The 17,500-nt window shown below is 29.9% G+C and overlaps 1 protein-coding gene and 1 non-coding gene across 4 annotated transcripts in view; one reads left to right on the top strand and one right to left on the bottom strand.

Annotated features, from left to right (window-relative positions):
- The window catches only part of LOC145249497 (ras-specific guanine nucleotide-releasing factor 2-like), a 1,106,705-nt gene extending 1,099,664 nt beyond the window's left edge, over positions 1-7,041 (top strand). For all 3 annotated transcript variants that reach the window (XM_080111105.1, XM_080111106.1, XM_080111107.1), the window contains one exon: positions 6,543-7,041. In XM_080111105.1, the coding sequence (XP_079967231.1) occupies positions 6,543-6,659 (117 nt within the window). In that variant the 3' untranslated portion in view covers positions 6,660-7,041. The remainder of the gene's footprint in view (positions 1-6,542) is intronic.
- On the bottom strand, positions 5,316-5,388 carry Trnar-acg (transfer RNA arginine (anticodon ACG)). The gene has a single exon. It is a non-coding gene; the product is annotated as a tRNA-Arg (tRNA).
- Positions 7,042-17,500: the final 10,459 nt, after the last annotated feature.

A 17,500-nucleotide genomic window follows, 5' to 3' on the forward strand; every position in this document is an offset into this window, starting at 1 on the left:
CCTTGCATTATTCAATTATACAAATAACATTAACATATAATTTCTTTCGAATTATAAACCGTGGCGTCTTTAAATCAAAAGTATGCTAACGGAAATAAATTATTCCACGGGCGTTCTTCTTAAAATTTATCATTTCATAAGCTGAAAAGCTATAGCAAACATCTATATGAGTACTTTAACCATAGTTCCTGATTTCAAAACGCGAAAAATTAAAAGGTAAATATTTGTACCTATATTTTTATGTATATATCTGTATATCTATGTATATATATGTATGTGTCTATTTTTCATATATATACATGTATATATTTGTATATGTATGTATGTATAATATGGTACTTAAACCAAATTTATATTTTACTCTATTTATTTCTATTTCTAATCCATATTAATTTTCTTATCAAGTTTAAATCCATACCTTTATTTTAATTTTTTCCAGATACATCTGCCTTACTTTTAATGCTAGGTTTATTTATGGTGTCTTTTACATTTAATAAAAAACCCTTCACAATATTTGCTGACGAGGAAACCTTGTTTATTAAAAAACTATATGTAATAATTATTGTCCGTAACTTGATGTCTACCACAATAAAAACACTGTTTTCCGAAACGATCGTACAAATAATTGATTTTGTTGTTGTTCCTTCTTATAAAACAGATTTTTAATTTAATTATAATTTGATTTTTAAATTATCAATCACATTACTAAATATTAAATTAGCTCTAGGATATTTACCTATATATTTCACTATTACATTAAAATACACTCTGCTCTTTAGACTATTGTTCTAATCTCCTTTAATATATATATATATATATGAAAATTCATATATATATATATACATATGAAAATTCATATATATATATATATATATATATACATACATATGAAAATTCATATATATATATATATACATACATATGAAAATTCATATATATATATATATATATATATACATATGAAAATTCATATATATATATATATATATATATATATATATACATATGAAAATTCATATATATATATATATATATATATATATATACATATGAAAATTCATATATATATATATATATATATATAAAAGAAAGTATCTTTGAATACTGCCATTTTTTTTCTGCAACTCCTCACAAACATAGTGATAATTCACATTATGAATGTATTTCTATACGTTGGCGTAGCCGGTGAATCAGGGAAATGGGGGTGAATTACACACAAAACATGCATAACGCTAAGTCCGTGTAGCAATAACTTTTTTCACATTTACTGTCCATTCGTTGGTTTTCTGGTGTTGCTGATATATCACTTTTCTCGTTGCAGTCTTAGTTGGTTGTGGTGTTGATGCTGTGAATAACTGTATTTTCAAACCAAACAATTTAATAACTCAGGTCATTTTTTTCATAAATGAAAATAATTATTCATAACATATTCATTAATATGATATCACTAGGGCTGGGACAACAGCATATTCTTTTCATTTTTTGACTCTAAAGTGTGTATCCGTTGATATCTTATATGCTTTTATATAGAGTGATGTGATTCTCAGTTGATTAACTGGGTCTAACTGTGTCGGATATATACTCGAGAGTCAAAACAATGGTAAGAATATTCTCTTGTCATAGGATATTACCAAGCTAAATTTTGACTTGATGACAACCTATTTTATAATAAACTTTTGAAAAATTAATTTTGCGCTGAGAAAATAGGCAATATGTATTGTTTAAAAAAAATTTAATTGCTACAATTAAAAATAAAGTGCGTTTTATTTATTTAAAAAATTATAATTATTTTTATGTAAGAATAAAATTACTTTTTTTCTATATAACATTGACCCTAAAGGATATTTATTATTTCTAACTCCAGAGCATGTATAAATAGGAAATAGAATGTTAGACAATCCAATATATATAACAATGTATTTTAGTTGACTAAATGATGACGAAACGGTCTGTTAAGAATGGATCCTTTATAAAAATAAATAAAAACATTGTTAATGAAATTTCACTTTCTGCCTAAGTACACACACACACATATATATATATATATATATATGATTTTTCAGAATGTGAGAGATTATATATAATAAATTCCACAGCTAAATAACGTCGCAGCCCACAAGAGCCATGACAGTCAACGAACCGTTATTTGGCTGTGGAATTTATTATATATAACCTCTCATATTCTGAAAAGTCCTATCATAATTTACTCGCTAGGTTAGCATTGCTGGATGGAATCGTCCTTTCGAGTTGAAACTCCTACTTGTGAGACATCGGCTTTGGGTTATTAGCTGGTTGGATGACCGCGTCCCTTGTCGAGACGAAGTAGGCCATTTCACAGTCAGATTTCGGTGCAGTTTGCTTGATCTCTGTTGGTTAATAGAATTTTTCGTGTGCAGGGCGTTTGCTCAGTTGGCAGAGTGCTTGCCTTGCATGCAAGAGGCTTGGGTGTTGAATCCTGAGTTCGGATGTGTTTAACTGATGAGCCCAAATGAGGGCGAAACTCGAGTCTTGGACTTCCGGTTCGTTGAATGTCATGATTCTTGTGGGCTGCAACGTTATTTGGCTGTGGAATTTAACAAAGAAGGAATAAAGTAGAGGTAGAGTTGAAATCTATGTTAATTCTTTAAAGATCAGAAAAATTGAAAAAATAAAAAAGGTCTAATTAAACGGAAGTTCTCTGTTGTTTTTAACAACATTTGTTATATATATATATATATATATATATATATATATATATATATATATATATATACTAGCATGGGTGCCCAGCGTTGCCCGGGTGTTTTGAGGGGTGTTTTGAGCAAAAAAAAAAAAAGTGGTAGAAGAAAGGCAGGCTCGAACCCGTTACCGCGAAGGAGGAAAAGAATGGGGAAAAAACGTGACGTCTTTGCTATATACCGCCAAACCGGGAGTGATGTAGGTTTAAATTAAGGCTAGACAATCGAAAAAAAGGGGATGACTTTCGAAAATATCAGTGAAAAAAGCGACCCCACCCTGTAGATATGTGCCCAGTTGAGGGTGAAGAAATTAATGTTTTTAGCCAATTTTTCGGTATTTGTCATCTGAACGGTTGAGCTTCAAAACGATATTGATCTTGTGAAAATTTGTTGCCTCTGTCAAAAGTTTTAGGCAGGCATGCAAACATACATACATACATTTATATATTGGTAGCTCAAATTTTCGACCCAAACCGATTAAAAAGTTTGCCCTATCTCTGAATACCCTTTACGTAAAATTTCAAATGTTTACACCAAAAATTGTCTTTGGTAATTTGGTAGAGACCGCAGAGGTCAATTTTTTTAAACTTTGACCCCTATTATTACTCCTTAACATTTATTGTTTTGGGCTCAAATCAAGTTATTAAGTTTGATCCAAGGAACTTATATCTAAAATTTCAAGTGTTTAGACCCAAAATTGTCGGAAGAGTTTGGTAGAGTTCTCAAAGGTTAAATCGTTGAATTTTGACCTCTTAACAGCCAAATTTTTGACTGAAAACGGATTACAAAGACTTTCCCAAATCTCAGTACCCTGTATATCAAATTTCGAGTCTGTAGATTGAAAATTGACCGAGTTATTGGGAAATGTACACAGACACACACACAGATAGACAGACACTTTCACTTTTATAGATATATACAAATATACATATATATATGTATATATATATATATAGCCATCCACATTTCACAGCTCATTAATGTGGCTAGACTAGCACGCATCCTTAGCCCGTGATTGAACCTACAACCATTTAGTTGATAGACGGCAGTTCTAACCTCAGGTTCATGGGATCGGTGCTTGCAAGTAATCTCATCAAATGTCCATTTATATAGTTAGCCGCCTACTGCTTTTACAGTGCTCGACCTGTTAGTCTATTTATAAACAAACACGCAGAGAGCATCGCATAAATGCTAATTAAGTAGCGGGTCAAATCATTATACGAACGTAGCTTACCTAAAGGAGGGAGGCTTAAAATATTTAGTCATCCACATAAGCACTGTTTCGCTGTATCACAGCTCATCAGTGTGGCTAGACTAGATCCATTTCCTAGTCTCGGATTGAACCTACAACCATGTAGTTGATAGTCAGCAATTCTAACCTCAGGTTCATGGGATCGGTGCTCGCAAACGATCTCATCAAAGTCCATATAGACATACGACAGAGAGAAAAATCTAAAACATTAGTAAGTTAATCCAGGGGACTTCCTCAGGATGATTGACTTTCGAAGAATATTAGATAAAAACTACAAGTGCATTTGGAAAACTCTTTCAGATGGGACATGGTCTTCAGAGGTAAATGGAACAGAAACCCTTCTCCACATCACACGCAGCAGATATTTTCAAATGCACGTGTGCTTTTTAATTGTTTTTTTTTTTTCGAAAATCAATCATCCAGATGTGCATATGGCAGCAACAGCCAATGTATACAAATATCGAGCCATGTGCGAGGTGACGTCATGACGAAGAAGAAAGAAAGAAAAATATTACAACAAAAAAAGGAAAAACCTTGAGGCTAGAGAAGACAGAGACGGACTACACAGGTGCCTTGAGAGCTAAACATGCCCGGACAGGAACGGAGCACCACGTGTTCATCACGGCAGAGTTTTGTTTAACACAGATTTTTTTTTTTTAATTTTCTTTGTTTGAAGATTGTAACGCTGGGTATGGGGCAACCAAAACAGCTGACAACATTGCCCTGTTTTTATTGAAACCAACCGAGAGCTCTTTTTAGTATCCTCATTGTTCACTTAAGTGCAATTGTATGGATCTTTTTTGCACTAGGTTCACAAAGAATATTAGTTAGGTAGGACTTCTTCATACGCCCTGTGGCACCTATAATAACTGGTATGATCGATATCTCTCTAAGATTCCAGTTTCTTTTCATATCATACATGAGACCTTAATATTTGGTCTGTTTCTCCCTTTCAGTTCTGTTCAAACCTCCATCATTAGGAACACTCACTTCAACCAAGGGAGTACCTTGGGTTTAACATGGCAGAGTCTTGTTTAGCACATTGGAGTGTGAAGGCACTTTTGTACAAGAGACATTTTAGGCGTTTCTTATTTCCCTTAATGTTGAAATGTTAATTCTATTTTTATCATATATTAGCGGCTGCGCCGCGTTGGCACACACAACGCCGAGCCAAACACAAAATCGAGTACACTCAACATCGTCTTACCATCAACGCTTACCATGTGAACTCGGAATATGGGAAATTCCCATATGCACAAAACAAAATCACTGAAAAAACAAAAATACCCTAACTAAGGGTCAGGATAATGAGTAAACCTTGGATAAAATGATGGTTAAAATTATTACGAACTTGCCAGGATTCGTACCTGGAATCTTCTGATCCGTAATCAGACGCGTTATCCATTGCGCCACAAGTCCTGTCCATTTCGGGCTTTTTGTCTGACTCGGCGTTGTTCGTTACAAACCATATATACATAAGGACAATCTAGGGACTCATCTCTTTCAGGGAAAAAAAAGAATTTTTCAATTCGGTGCATCCGTTCGGAAGTTTTATTGGTATACACACACACACATAAATAAATAAATAAACATTAAAATTTTTATTAATAGTAGAGATATACAGGGTGAGTCACGGGAAACGGGCGTTTTTAAGCAAAATAAAACTCTGCGAATATTTCAACAATAATTTTATAATGTACATTAAAACATTTAATAAACTATGCCATTAGGAGAGCAAGGAGCATTCTAAAAACATCCGTTTTCCCATGATTCACCCTGTATATATCCATATAAGTCAATTTTTTGTTGTTTATTTTTTTAACGATAATGAAATATTCTGTTTTAGTGTCTCCTACCTAGGAGATCAATGTCACAGATTAAGTTCCTTTAATAGGGACGATATATCAATAAAGTTACTGTTTTAGATTTTCCTTCTATTTCCCATAATGTTGAAATATTATTTATGTTTTTATTATATATATATATATATATATATATAAATCAATATTTATAAATATGTGTAGATGTTTTAAATATCCCCTCCCCCCAATTTTTTTTTTTTTTTTTTTAGATATTTTGATTCTTTAACTACAGATTAAGTTCCTTTAATAGGGACAAAACGTGAATAAAGTAAATGTTTTAGATTTTCCTTCTATTTCCCATAATGTTCAAATATTATTCATGTTTTTATTATATATATATAAATCAACATATATAAATATGTGTAGATGTTTTAAATCTCAAATTTTTTTTTTTTTTTTTTTTTTTTTAGATATTTTGAGTTTTTAATAATGCTACAGATTAAGTTCCTTTAATAGGGACAAAACGTCAATAAAGTAAATAATGTTTTAGATTTTCCTTCTGTTTCCCATAATCTTGAAATATTAATTATTTATGTTTTTTATTATATATACATATAAATCAATATGCATAGGTATGTGTAAATGTTTTAAATATCAAAAAAAAAAAAAAAAAAAAAAATTGAAAATATTTTGCTTCTTTGTTTAACTATTGAAATCATGTTTACCATTTTTTGTTTGCTGCTTGACCATTGCCAATATTTTAACCTCCAGGTAACTAATTACTTACTCGATCCAAACCGACTGATTCCAGACGAAGAGGCATACCGAGCGTCTTTGGAGATCGAACCCAAACAGTCACGTCTTTCGGTACCAAACCTTGACCCCTGAGAAGAAAAAAATATGAAGGAAAAAAAAAAAAAAAAAGACTCCCGAGAAGAAAGAAAGAGAAAGAAAGCGATAGTGAGAGAAAGTGAGTGAGATACACACACACACACACACTTCCAGATGCACGCATTTACGCACACACATACACTCACATGAATATATTCCCCTACACACATGGATGCAATAGAGAAGAACCAGTAAAATAAATACAAAAAAAAACAAAAAACAAAAACAAAATAAAAAAAAGGATCTCTCAAATCTATTGATGATGGCAGCAATTATGGTTTTCTCGAGACAACGAGAAACTTGAGAAAAAAGATGAAAAAAAAAGAAAGGGAAGTTGAAAAGGGAACATGCTACAATGAAAAGAGAAATGAGCAGAAAATGAAAATGGCGGCATATTAAAACTGTTCTGTCCAACCCACCCCCCACCCCACGCTAGTAAAAAAAAACTTTGCGGGGGGGGGGGGGGGTTTGTATTACTGTACACATAGATTCGAAAAAGTTGTCAAAAAACAAATATATAACAAATAAATATTATCAAAGGCAAGATAAGTTACTTTTCTACCAAACTGGATATATTTTTCGTGTTTTTATTCAATGTAACATGTTTATTCAGCTCGAAAACCATACAGTGTTTACCGATGTATTGGAACATTCAAGATGGCGTCTGATTCTCTCTTTAACACGGTAAGTTTGGAAAAAGGTGTTATAAGTAAAAAACCGGATAAAATACTGTTAAAAACTCGCTCAATATATGTTACCGTGACATAGGTTGACATATATTCGGCGGGTTTTTAATAGTATTTTGTATAGTTTTTTTATTTATAACACCTTTTCCCAAACTTACGGTGTTAAAGAGGGTGTGAGACGCCATCTTGAATTTTCCAATACATCGGTAAACATTGTATATTTTTCGAGCTGAATAAATATGTTACATTGAATAAAAACACAAAAAATATATCCAGTTTGGTAGAAAAGTAACTTATCTTGCCTTTGATAACATTTATTTGTTATATATTTGTTTTTTGACAACTTTTTCGAATCTATGTGTACAGTAATACAAACCCAACTTTGCATATACCTTCAAATTTGCTGGCATATATATGTATATGGCATATATATATATATGTTAAAAAAAACGTTAAGATATTGTGGAATTGAATTTACAATTTTTTATTTTATTTAAAACAAGGAATACGAGAAGGAGAAGTGAAGGGTAAACTATTGCAAATTCAATTCTACAATATCTTGACATTTTCTACTTATATTAGGCTCTACCACTGATATTGAACGTTTTAAATCTGAATAAGGCTTTTGTTCTATAAATATATATTTCTATATCTATATTCCTGCACTTTCGAACTTAAAAAGTTTTTTTTATTAATCTTTTCTTTACTTGCGAATTTTGCTCCTATTACTAATTTTCGATTTGAATATAAGTGTAAACATTAACAAAACGTTTCCTTTAAATAGCTCAATAGTGCAATACTAGAGATATATGTACTTTTAGTATCTTGCCGCTTTATTCTTCACTGAGAACAGACACTCATTATGTTCATTCAAAAGAAGTTCGTTTGTTTACTATAAGTAAACAATTGTTTACTTATATAGTCAGTCAACAAACTTATTTCGGATGAACATAACGAGTGTCTGTTTCTAGTGAAGAGTAAAGCAGAAAATGAAGAGTATATATACATATATATATATATATATATATATATATATATAGTAATTTATATATATATATATAGTAATTTATAAAAGTCTGAAGAGACCTAGAGTGGATGAAACGCGGAATATTCAGTGTAGCTTAATCGCCATATATATTTTATAAATTACTAACTAGCTCTACCTACGTATTGAGCACTTTTGAAGTAAATACTTAAAGTTTACGCATGAATCTAGACTTTCGTATATTAATTTTATGTGAGTAAATTAAGTAGTTATATATATATATATATATATATATATATATATATTATATATACATATATATATATATTTCAAGTAATATGAAATAATTATTATACCAGTTCCTAATGTGATAGAAATATGCTCAATATTGGGATCATTATTATAGAACAAAATATTTATATAGTCTGTTTATTATACAAACATTATTGGCTACATATATGCATACACGTTTCAGTGGAATCCTAATTCAAGAAGACCAACTTATTAGACAAAAAAAAAAGCGATATTTTTTTTTATCTGATGAGGTTGTCTTCTGGAATTAGGATTTGACTGAAACATGTATGCATATATGTAAGCAGACTATATACGAGCTCTGCCCGCCATTAAGAACTCTTTAATAATCACACGGTTTCATTAGATTTACCTATAGGAAAGCAATCTATACAACCATTATATGTATGATATTACAGAGAAAAGCTGCCCATAAAACTGATGTAATGGTACATATTTTTTTTTTTTTTTTTTTTTTACACAGTGATCACCACTTATCAAGGCCCGGAAGCCACTCAGGGATAAGGGTTATTGCAAGTACATCACGTTAGTGAGGAGTTTACAAGTTTAATAAATTCAAACAGTTAAGCAAAGAATAGGTTAGAGCAAATTTCTTTAAATCTGCGTTTAAAAGATTTCTTAATTTTTTAAAGGATTTTTATAAACTTTTATTGTACTGATTAAATTGAAAAACATGAAATTTATATTAGTTTTATTAACATTTACTCTCCCCCATCTCTCTCTCATATGCACACACACACACACACACACACACACACACACACACACACACACACACACACACACAAGGAGTAACAAGGTATTACTGGGAGAAGTCAATAACAAAACTAAATAACTTATACAGATAAACTCATCTCTCCATTAAATCAGTCTATTATTTTTTAAAACTTTTTTTAGAAAGAAACATGGATAACATATTGTTAGATACATAGATTTTAGTCTTTTTTTCTTTTTGTGTAGAAAAATGAGAAAAGTAAGCTAATATATATAAGAAATAAAAATAGATGATTAATATATATATATATATATATAACGCGGAATATTCAGTGTAGCATAATCGCCATATATATTTCATAAATTACTATATATATATATATATATACACACACACACATATTCAATAATATATTATCAAGGTTTCTTAAAAAGTCCAAAAATATCGAATTATTTATTAATGAAATTCAAACAAGAATTATATTATATATATATATATATATATATATATATATACACACGCAAAAAAGAAAAATATTATGAAAATAAAAATTGAGCAAATTACAATGTCACATATTCCAACAAGAAATAAAAATTCAATTTCTTTATGTTTTTTATTCATTTCTTGTTTGAATTTTTGATAAATTAATAAATTTAATTATTATTTGCATCATTATTTGTTTTTATATTGCTCTATCTGGTATATCAAGCTTCTTTGATGAGTTCTAATTTAAAGATATGTTTATCTTTGTAGTTTTATATATATATATAATTATAAATATATACTAATAATATATTAAAACATTTTTCCAATTGTCACGATTAATTAAGCTCAATGAAAACACTTTAACTCTTTCAGATCATATGTAACAGGAGTTTACATTCCAAAGCCTAAAAACATATATTTATATTTGTTTATATACATTGAGTAAAATGACTCATAATTTATAATTAAACATCGGTTTCAAAAGGAAGAACAAACAAAATCAATAAATTGTACAATCATTTCGGAAACGATAGTTTTATTGAGACAGACAATACGTCTTGAAAAATAATTTTATCATGTGACTTTATCAAACAAAGTCTCCTCATCAGCAAAATAAGTTGGTGAGGGTTTAAAGACACCAAAAATAAAACTATCATTTTTTAAGTAAGGCAGATATATCTGGAAAATATTTAAAATATAAAGAAAAAAAGGTTACTTATTTTCATGTTTACAAAGTAAAATAAAATAAAAATAAAATCGGGTGGAAAAGTAAGGTTAAGAGGGGATATCTTTAATATTTCTAATAAAAATATATATACCTTTTATTAAAAGAGCTCTAGAATATGTATACCTTTTATTTGCCCGCCTTTAAAGTCATATATATATATATATATATATATATATATATATATATATATTATTTTCACAAAATCAAGACAACAAAGGTTGGATTGATAGCAACAAGTAGTGTATTTCCATTGTTCGTTACAAGTGTTTCACGACCATTCGGATAATTTCAAACCTTATATCGTTTGAAAATATTCACAAGAACGGCCTCTCTTCAGATGTGAAGAAAAAAAACAACACTTTTTTAAGGAAAAATTATGCGATAAAAGATTTACCTACATTTCTTCTTCAGAGGTTTTTCCATTTTCTGTTTGTAAAGGATTTTATATATATATATATATATATATATATATATATATATATATATATATTGTTTTTACAATATACATTTACAGTAGACATTAGGCCGTGTTAAGGACTATATATATATATATATATATATATATATATATATATATATGTATGTATGTATATGTATATATATATATGTATGTATATGTATATATATATATATATATGTATGTATATGTATATATATATATATGTATGTATATGTATATATATATGTATGTATATGTATATATATGTGTATATATATATACATATATATATTTCTGTGGAAATATATTTTCTTATAATATTTACCAATCCTTATTTAAGAAGCTCAATGTAATTACAGAGCAATATAATAATAAATGACAAAAAACTATATTCAAAAATTCATAATGTTGACCATCTTATAATTTATTCCTTTGATTCAGTTGACATTTACAATACTTGACAGTATCCGTTTCATAGCGCAAAATCAATTACTTAGTTATTATATTAATCAGTGAATCTATTATGCCCTTAACTAATTTATTTCTAAAATTCAAAATGGCGAAATGGAAACATACTATAAACTTCTTATTTTCATGTCAAAACTCACTTTATTTCCTTTGGACGTGTTGATTGTTGCTGTTTCTTCTGATGAGTTAAGGGCAAAATAGATTCACTGATTGATATAATAATTAAGGGATTGATTTTGCGCTACAAAAACAGATATGGTCAAGAATTGTAAATGATAACTTTTCTCATTAATTCACTATATATATATATTATAAATTATATTTTATATAAATATAAATTATATTTTAAAAACAAATATATATATACATATATATCTGAATTCAAATGATTTTGGGAATTGAATAATTAATATATATGTCTCTGTAAGATTAGTGTGGAAGAACTCCAGGAAAGAGCTAGATTATTAAGAAAGATTATAAAATAGGAGCATAATATTTATTTATATGTGTTGCAAAAGATCAGAACAACATTAGTACCGTTGGTTTCAAATCCAAACAAAGGAGATATATAAATCATCGCCTATATCAGACTCTCTTCAACCTTTGTTTGTATCTGCATCACATGTTACCAATGTTGTTCTGATCTACTATAACACACACACACACACACATTCTCTCTCTTTCTGTGTCTATCTCTCTCTCATATATATATATATATATATATATATATATATATATATATATATATATATATATAAAGAGAGAGAGAGAGAGCGAGAGAGAGAGAGAGAAAATTTTAATTGAAAAAAAAAATTTTTTTCGGAAAGAAAAGGCTAACCTGTCTGGATAGATCAAACTCTACCCGATTAAGAGGAGCTTTGAAAAGCCATGGCTTAAAGAGATCTCCTCTCATTCCTCACTTTTACTTCTTGCAATCACTCCTTGACATAATAATGAAATAAAGCGCTAATCTATTATCTCCTTATCCTTTCTTTATCTCTCTCTCTATATATATATAGATAGATAGAGAGAGAGAGATTATGTAGTCAAACTGAAAGCTAAAAGTCTTGTATTAAGCAAATTGACTTTAATTGCAATACTAGCAGGGCTACCCGCACATTGCTCATGGGTAAAGTGGAACATAACTTATATCTCCCCCCCCTTTTCTTCTTCGGACAGTCCATTCCTCCTCTTTGAACAGACACACACACACACAACTAGAGGCGATGTAAGAGAAATAACTGTTAAAAATATTTTAGTTACTTTCCTTTTATGTGATAAATGTAAAAAATGTGTGTACATCTGGAGAACATTAAATAATATAAATGGCTATTTGATCTCCAAATAATTATTATTTTTTTTTAAATTTTAGGTATTATACATCTGGAGTTACGCTGATAAAAAAATACCAACATTGTGGGTGTTTGTTGTGTATTTTTCAAGTTTTAGCAAGTCGTACACAGAAACATTTGCCCTTTATATAATAGATAACAGTCGCTATAAAATTAAAACAAAACTTACAATTTTATAAAGTTTGAATTTTATAGAAATGATGAATTAAAAAGCATCTACATTTTTATCAAAACTAATCATATATGAAGATACAAATGCTAAAAAAATCTTTGCAAGTCGCAATCTTTACTTTTTTAGCACGTGTATGATTATTTTTTTAGCACATATGATTATTTTGGGGTGTAAATCTAAGTATGATTTTTCTGTATTTATGAAGATTCATCATATCTATAAAATGCTAACTTTGTTTATCTTATAGCTTAATGTAGCGAGGTTGAACAGTCATAGTTTCTCGTCTGTCAAGAAAACAAACTAACGACACAAATCCGTTTGTTAGAAAAACATAAAATATTATTTAATTTCTTGCTTCACGTTGCACGATTCAATCAGTAGACAGGAGAGGGAAAAGCAGGAGGTGGCGGATTCAGCTACTGTCGCTTTTTTGACTGACTCGGTTCTCTTCTGCCTCGTTTGTTTATATCAACCTGTTCTCTTGCTGGTGTTTTAACCTCAGCAGCTGTAAGGTCAACTACTATTTATTTTTACGTTTAAGAATATATCTGCACATTTAAACATGTGCTTTTATGGTAATAGGGAAAAATAATAACACTATAATTGAATATTTGGAGATGTATGAAGAATCAAAATTGGGAAAAATATTGGAATCATCACATTATTATATATATATATATAAAATAAAAATTACAATTAAATTTATCAAAATGATCCAAGACGGTAAAACTAAAGTATATTATAAATATTAAAGAATTAATATTTATAAAGTAATCTCAACCAGATGTAAAAGCTCGATAAAACCAAATAGGAGATAGAGCTTATAATAATTTTGTTATCAAGTAAGTTCTTTGACTTACTTGCAGTTTCATTAAATACTTTTGTATGCAAAATCCAATCCCGCATTTTGCTAATTCCTACCCTCTGATGAGAAGGAAATTATTTCTTCGAAACTCCACGGATTGAGGACTATCCTCTTATTAAGTGTTCCTTTTTTAGATTAAATATGTTTTTAACTCTTTTTTAAGTGTTTTTTAACATTTTTTATTAACTATTTGCTATATATATATATATATACACACACTAGTCAAGGGATTAACTATGTTGTAATTAAGCCTTTTGTTTGAATCTGTACTTATGTGTTTTAAAAGAAAGATGAACCAAGGTTGTCCATAGATAAAGATGTCATATATAAAAAAAACAATAGAATTTAGATTACATATAAAGAAATTCATTTTTTCTACCGTTTCATTATTTATCTAAATAAACAATTTATTCATACATGTCCTAAACATTTCAAAGCAATGATTCGGCAGAGTCCCCTCCCACTCTACTTCAATAAAATAAATAAAACTTAGCTTTGTAACAGATGAATCTTCCAAAGAAAGATGGATAAATAAAAATTATATATATATATATATATATAGTGTATTCATATTTATTTTTATTCCATTTTCACCCCAAACAAGGCACAGAACGAATTTGATGTAGGGGGCTACTATCAGGGACATAAGTTGCAGGAATACTATGTAGGGAGTTGAGAAACAAGATGTCTGTTCACATTACACTTGAACTTCTGCATGTCAGTACAGTTGGAGAAGTAGGAACCCGAAAGGGAATTCCAGAGTCTAGCAGTTGTGGGGAAAAACTATTAGAGTAGAAGGCTGTGTAGGGGTGGGACTTTGTTGCGTGTCAGATTTGATGGGGGTATTTATATCGAAGGGTACAAGGGCTTGTAGTCTGTTAGAGCATCCACCATTAAAATACAGGCAGCGGGATGCAGCATTTCGCTGGTGGGACAGAGATTGAAGCCTAGATTCAGGACCTATCAGGTTTGCGACTCTCTTTTGAACCCTGTCCAGGAGTGAGAGACCAGTAGCAGATGCACCAGCCCAAATGTGACAACAATACTTCATACATGGGCGAATAGTGGCCTTAAAGAGGTACAGGACACTTTCAGGCATAAGTAACTTTCTAGCACGGTAGAGAGAGCCCACTTCTTCGCAGCAGCCTGCGATTATTATTAATGTTGGGATGATTAATCGGAATCAGAATTAAGAATCGAGGAAATCAAAACTTTTTAAGGTATCGGAATCGGTATAGAAAAAAATTATACCGCTTTCCGATGCCAAAAACGATTCTTGTTTATTATTTGATTTTTTTACTTAGAACTTTATTTTCCATTACTGCTGTCAAATATCAAATGGTTAATATTTATTGATTTTAATCTACAGATGTATTTTTAGCAAACGAGATATCGGTTATTGTTTAAATTCTTACCGGAAGTAAGTAAAGCTGTGAATCCGTAATAGAGACTGCGTTCATGTAACCTATTACGTTTTTGTGTTATGGTGTGTTCACGCATACAAGGTCGTTCCAAAAATTAAAACATTGAAGAGTTTTGAAGACGAGAGTTAAAACAAATTTATTTTTCCATATTCTCACGCCGCGTTTGTCAGCGATGAACGATGCCTCTGTTGTAAAAGTCCAGGATGTGCTTTGTCACACATCTCTTTCTCCACTCTGAAATCGACGAACCCATCTCCTAACTGTGTTGGCATCAGCTGCATTATATTGATGATTCTTGACATTATGCTCTCTGGTAAATACGCTAAATTAGATTCTAATTTTAGGAAGCACATACTTGCTACGGTGATTAAAAACTAGTAACCAAAGTTTACACAAAATAATCCAGTAGTATTTTTTGTTTTTTCATCAATTCAGTAAATGACTTGAGAGCAGTCATTTTCTTATTTATCAAGGGCGACAACTCTTTTCTGTCTCTAGGGATTAACACTTTTAGTGCTTCTATATTATAATAACGAAAAAATATTGAATTTCAAGTAAAACAAATGGTACTTGCATAATTGTCATGCCGCAGATAGTAACATATCCAAAAATTATGGAAAACGATATAAGTTAGAAAAATAATTATTAATGAAAATCAGTTTTCAATAAAATTTACATGAGGGATAAAATTTGCCCGGCATTTTGAATTACATTCATGTTACATAATCAGAAGTTAATTATCTCCCCTGACAACTTATCTCTTTTTTTTAGTAAGTGGAATAGAGGTTTCACAACTGTTTTCATTAATAATTATTTTTCTACTTTATCGTTTTTTGTCATTTTTGGATATGTTACTGCTTGAGTCTGACAATTACGTAGGTATCATTTGTTTCAATTAAAACTCTATATTTTTCGTTATTATAGAAGCGCCATACTTTTGGTGCAAATAATGAATTCCGATTTAACGCAAAGTATTTTGTTGACAGAACTTCGATAAATTAAATATCTTAAATAATAATAATAAAAAAAAACTACATGGTTGTTTCCATAAAATTTGGTTTATAGTTTTTTTTAACCATAACAAGAATTTCTTAAAATTAGAATTTTATTCAACGTATTTACCAGCAAGTGTTATGTCAGGAAACATCGTAAGTTTTGTGCTAGAAAAGAAATAAAATATTAGTTCTAAGATAGACAACTAGAATTATATCCAATGAAGAGTTATTTCCCTTAGTAATTTATATTTTTAGGTGAATATCTAAAAAGGTTGGCGTTATCAGGTGGCGACTCTCTTTTGAACCCTGTCCAGGAGTAAGAGACCAGTAGCAGATGCACCAGCCCAAATGTGACAACAATACTCCATACATGGGCGAATAGTGGCCTTAAAGAGGTACAGGACACTTTCAGGCATAAGTAACTTTCTAGCATGGTAGAGAGAGCCCACCTTCTTTGCAGCAGCCTGCGATTATTATTAATGTTGGGATGATTAATCAGAATCGGAATCGGAATTTAGAATCAAGAAAATCAAAACTTTTTAAGGTATTGGAATCAGTATAGAAAAAAATTATGCCGCTTTCCGATGCCAAAAACGATTCTTGTTTATTATTGGGTTTGTTTTACTTAGAACGTTTGTTTTTTTTTGCCAATCGTCATGGGTGGACTAGATCATTTTTAAAATAAATTGTAGAAAAGTACATTATTATATTTCAGATAACAGAATACACTCGATCTTTTGGCTAGAAACAAAGTGTAGTAACTGTTCTGATACTACACAACACCTTTTTTTTGTCTCAGGTCAATGAAGGAGAAACCGCTTTAGAAAGAGGCAATTTTAATTTTGTTCTAATGCAGAGTTCCCGTTTTTTGGGAAGCAGGATTTTCTCCACTTGTGTCTAAGTCTGCCCTCATGGGAAGGCAACTACATAGAAACAGAGTACAACAGAAGCAAAGTTGGATCCATCAGCCTAAATGCTATTTGGATCTGCTTTGAAAATCTGACAAGATAACTATTAATTTGGGTAGATTATAAAGATAGAGCATTAACATTTAAAATCCTATAATTAAGCTTCGAAAATTAACACTTAATATTTAACCGGTAATGGTAATTTTCAGAACTTTATTATAATATTTGAAATGTTAAGATATTTTAATTTTATAATCTACAAAATTAATATATGAATGCTCTGAATCAACCTGTTAATTATTGA

The sequence above is a fragment of the Euprymna scolopes genome, chromosome 28 (genome assembly GCF_053919585.1).
Source record: "Euprymna scolopes isolate OS-2025 chromosome 28, ASM5391958v1, whole genome shotgun sequence".
NCBI lineage: Eukaryota > Metazoa > Mollusca > Cephalopoda > Sepiida > Sepiolidae > Euprymna > Euprymna scolopes.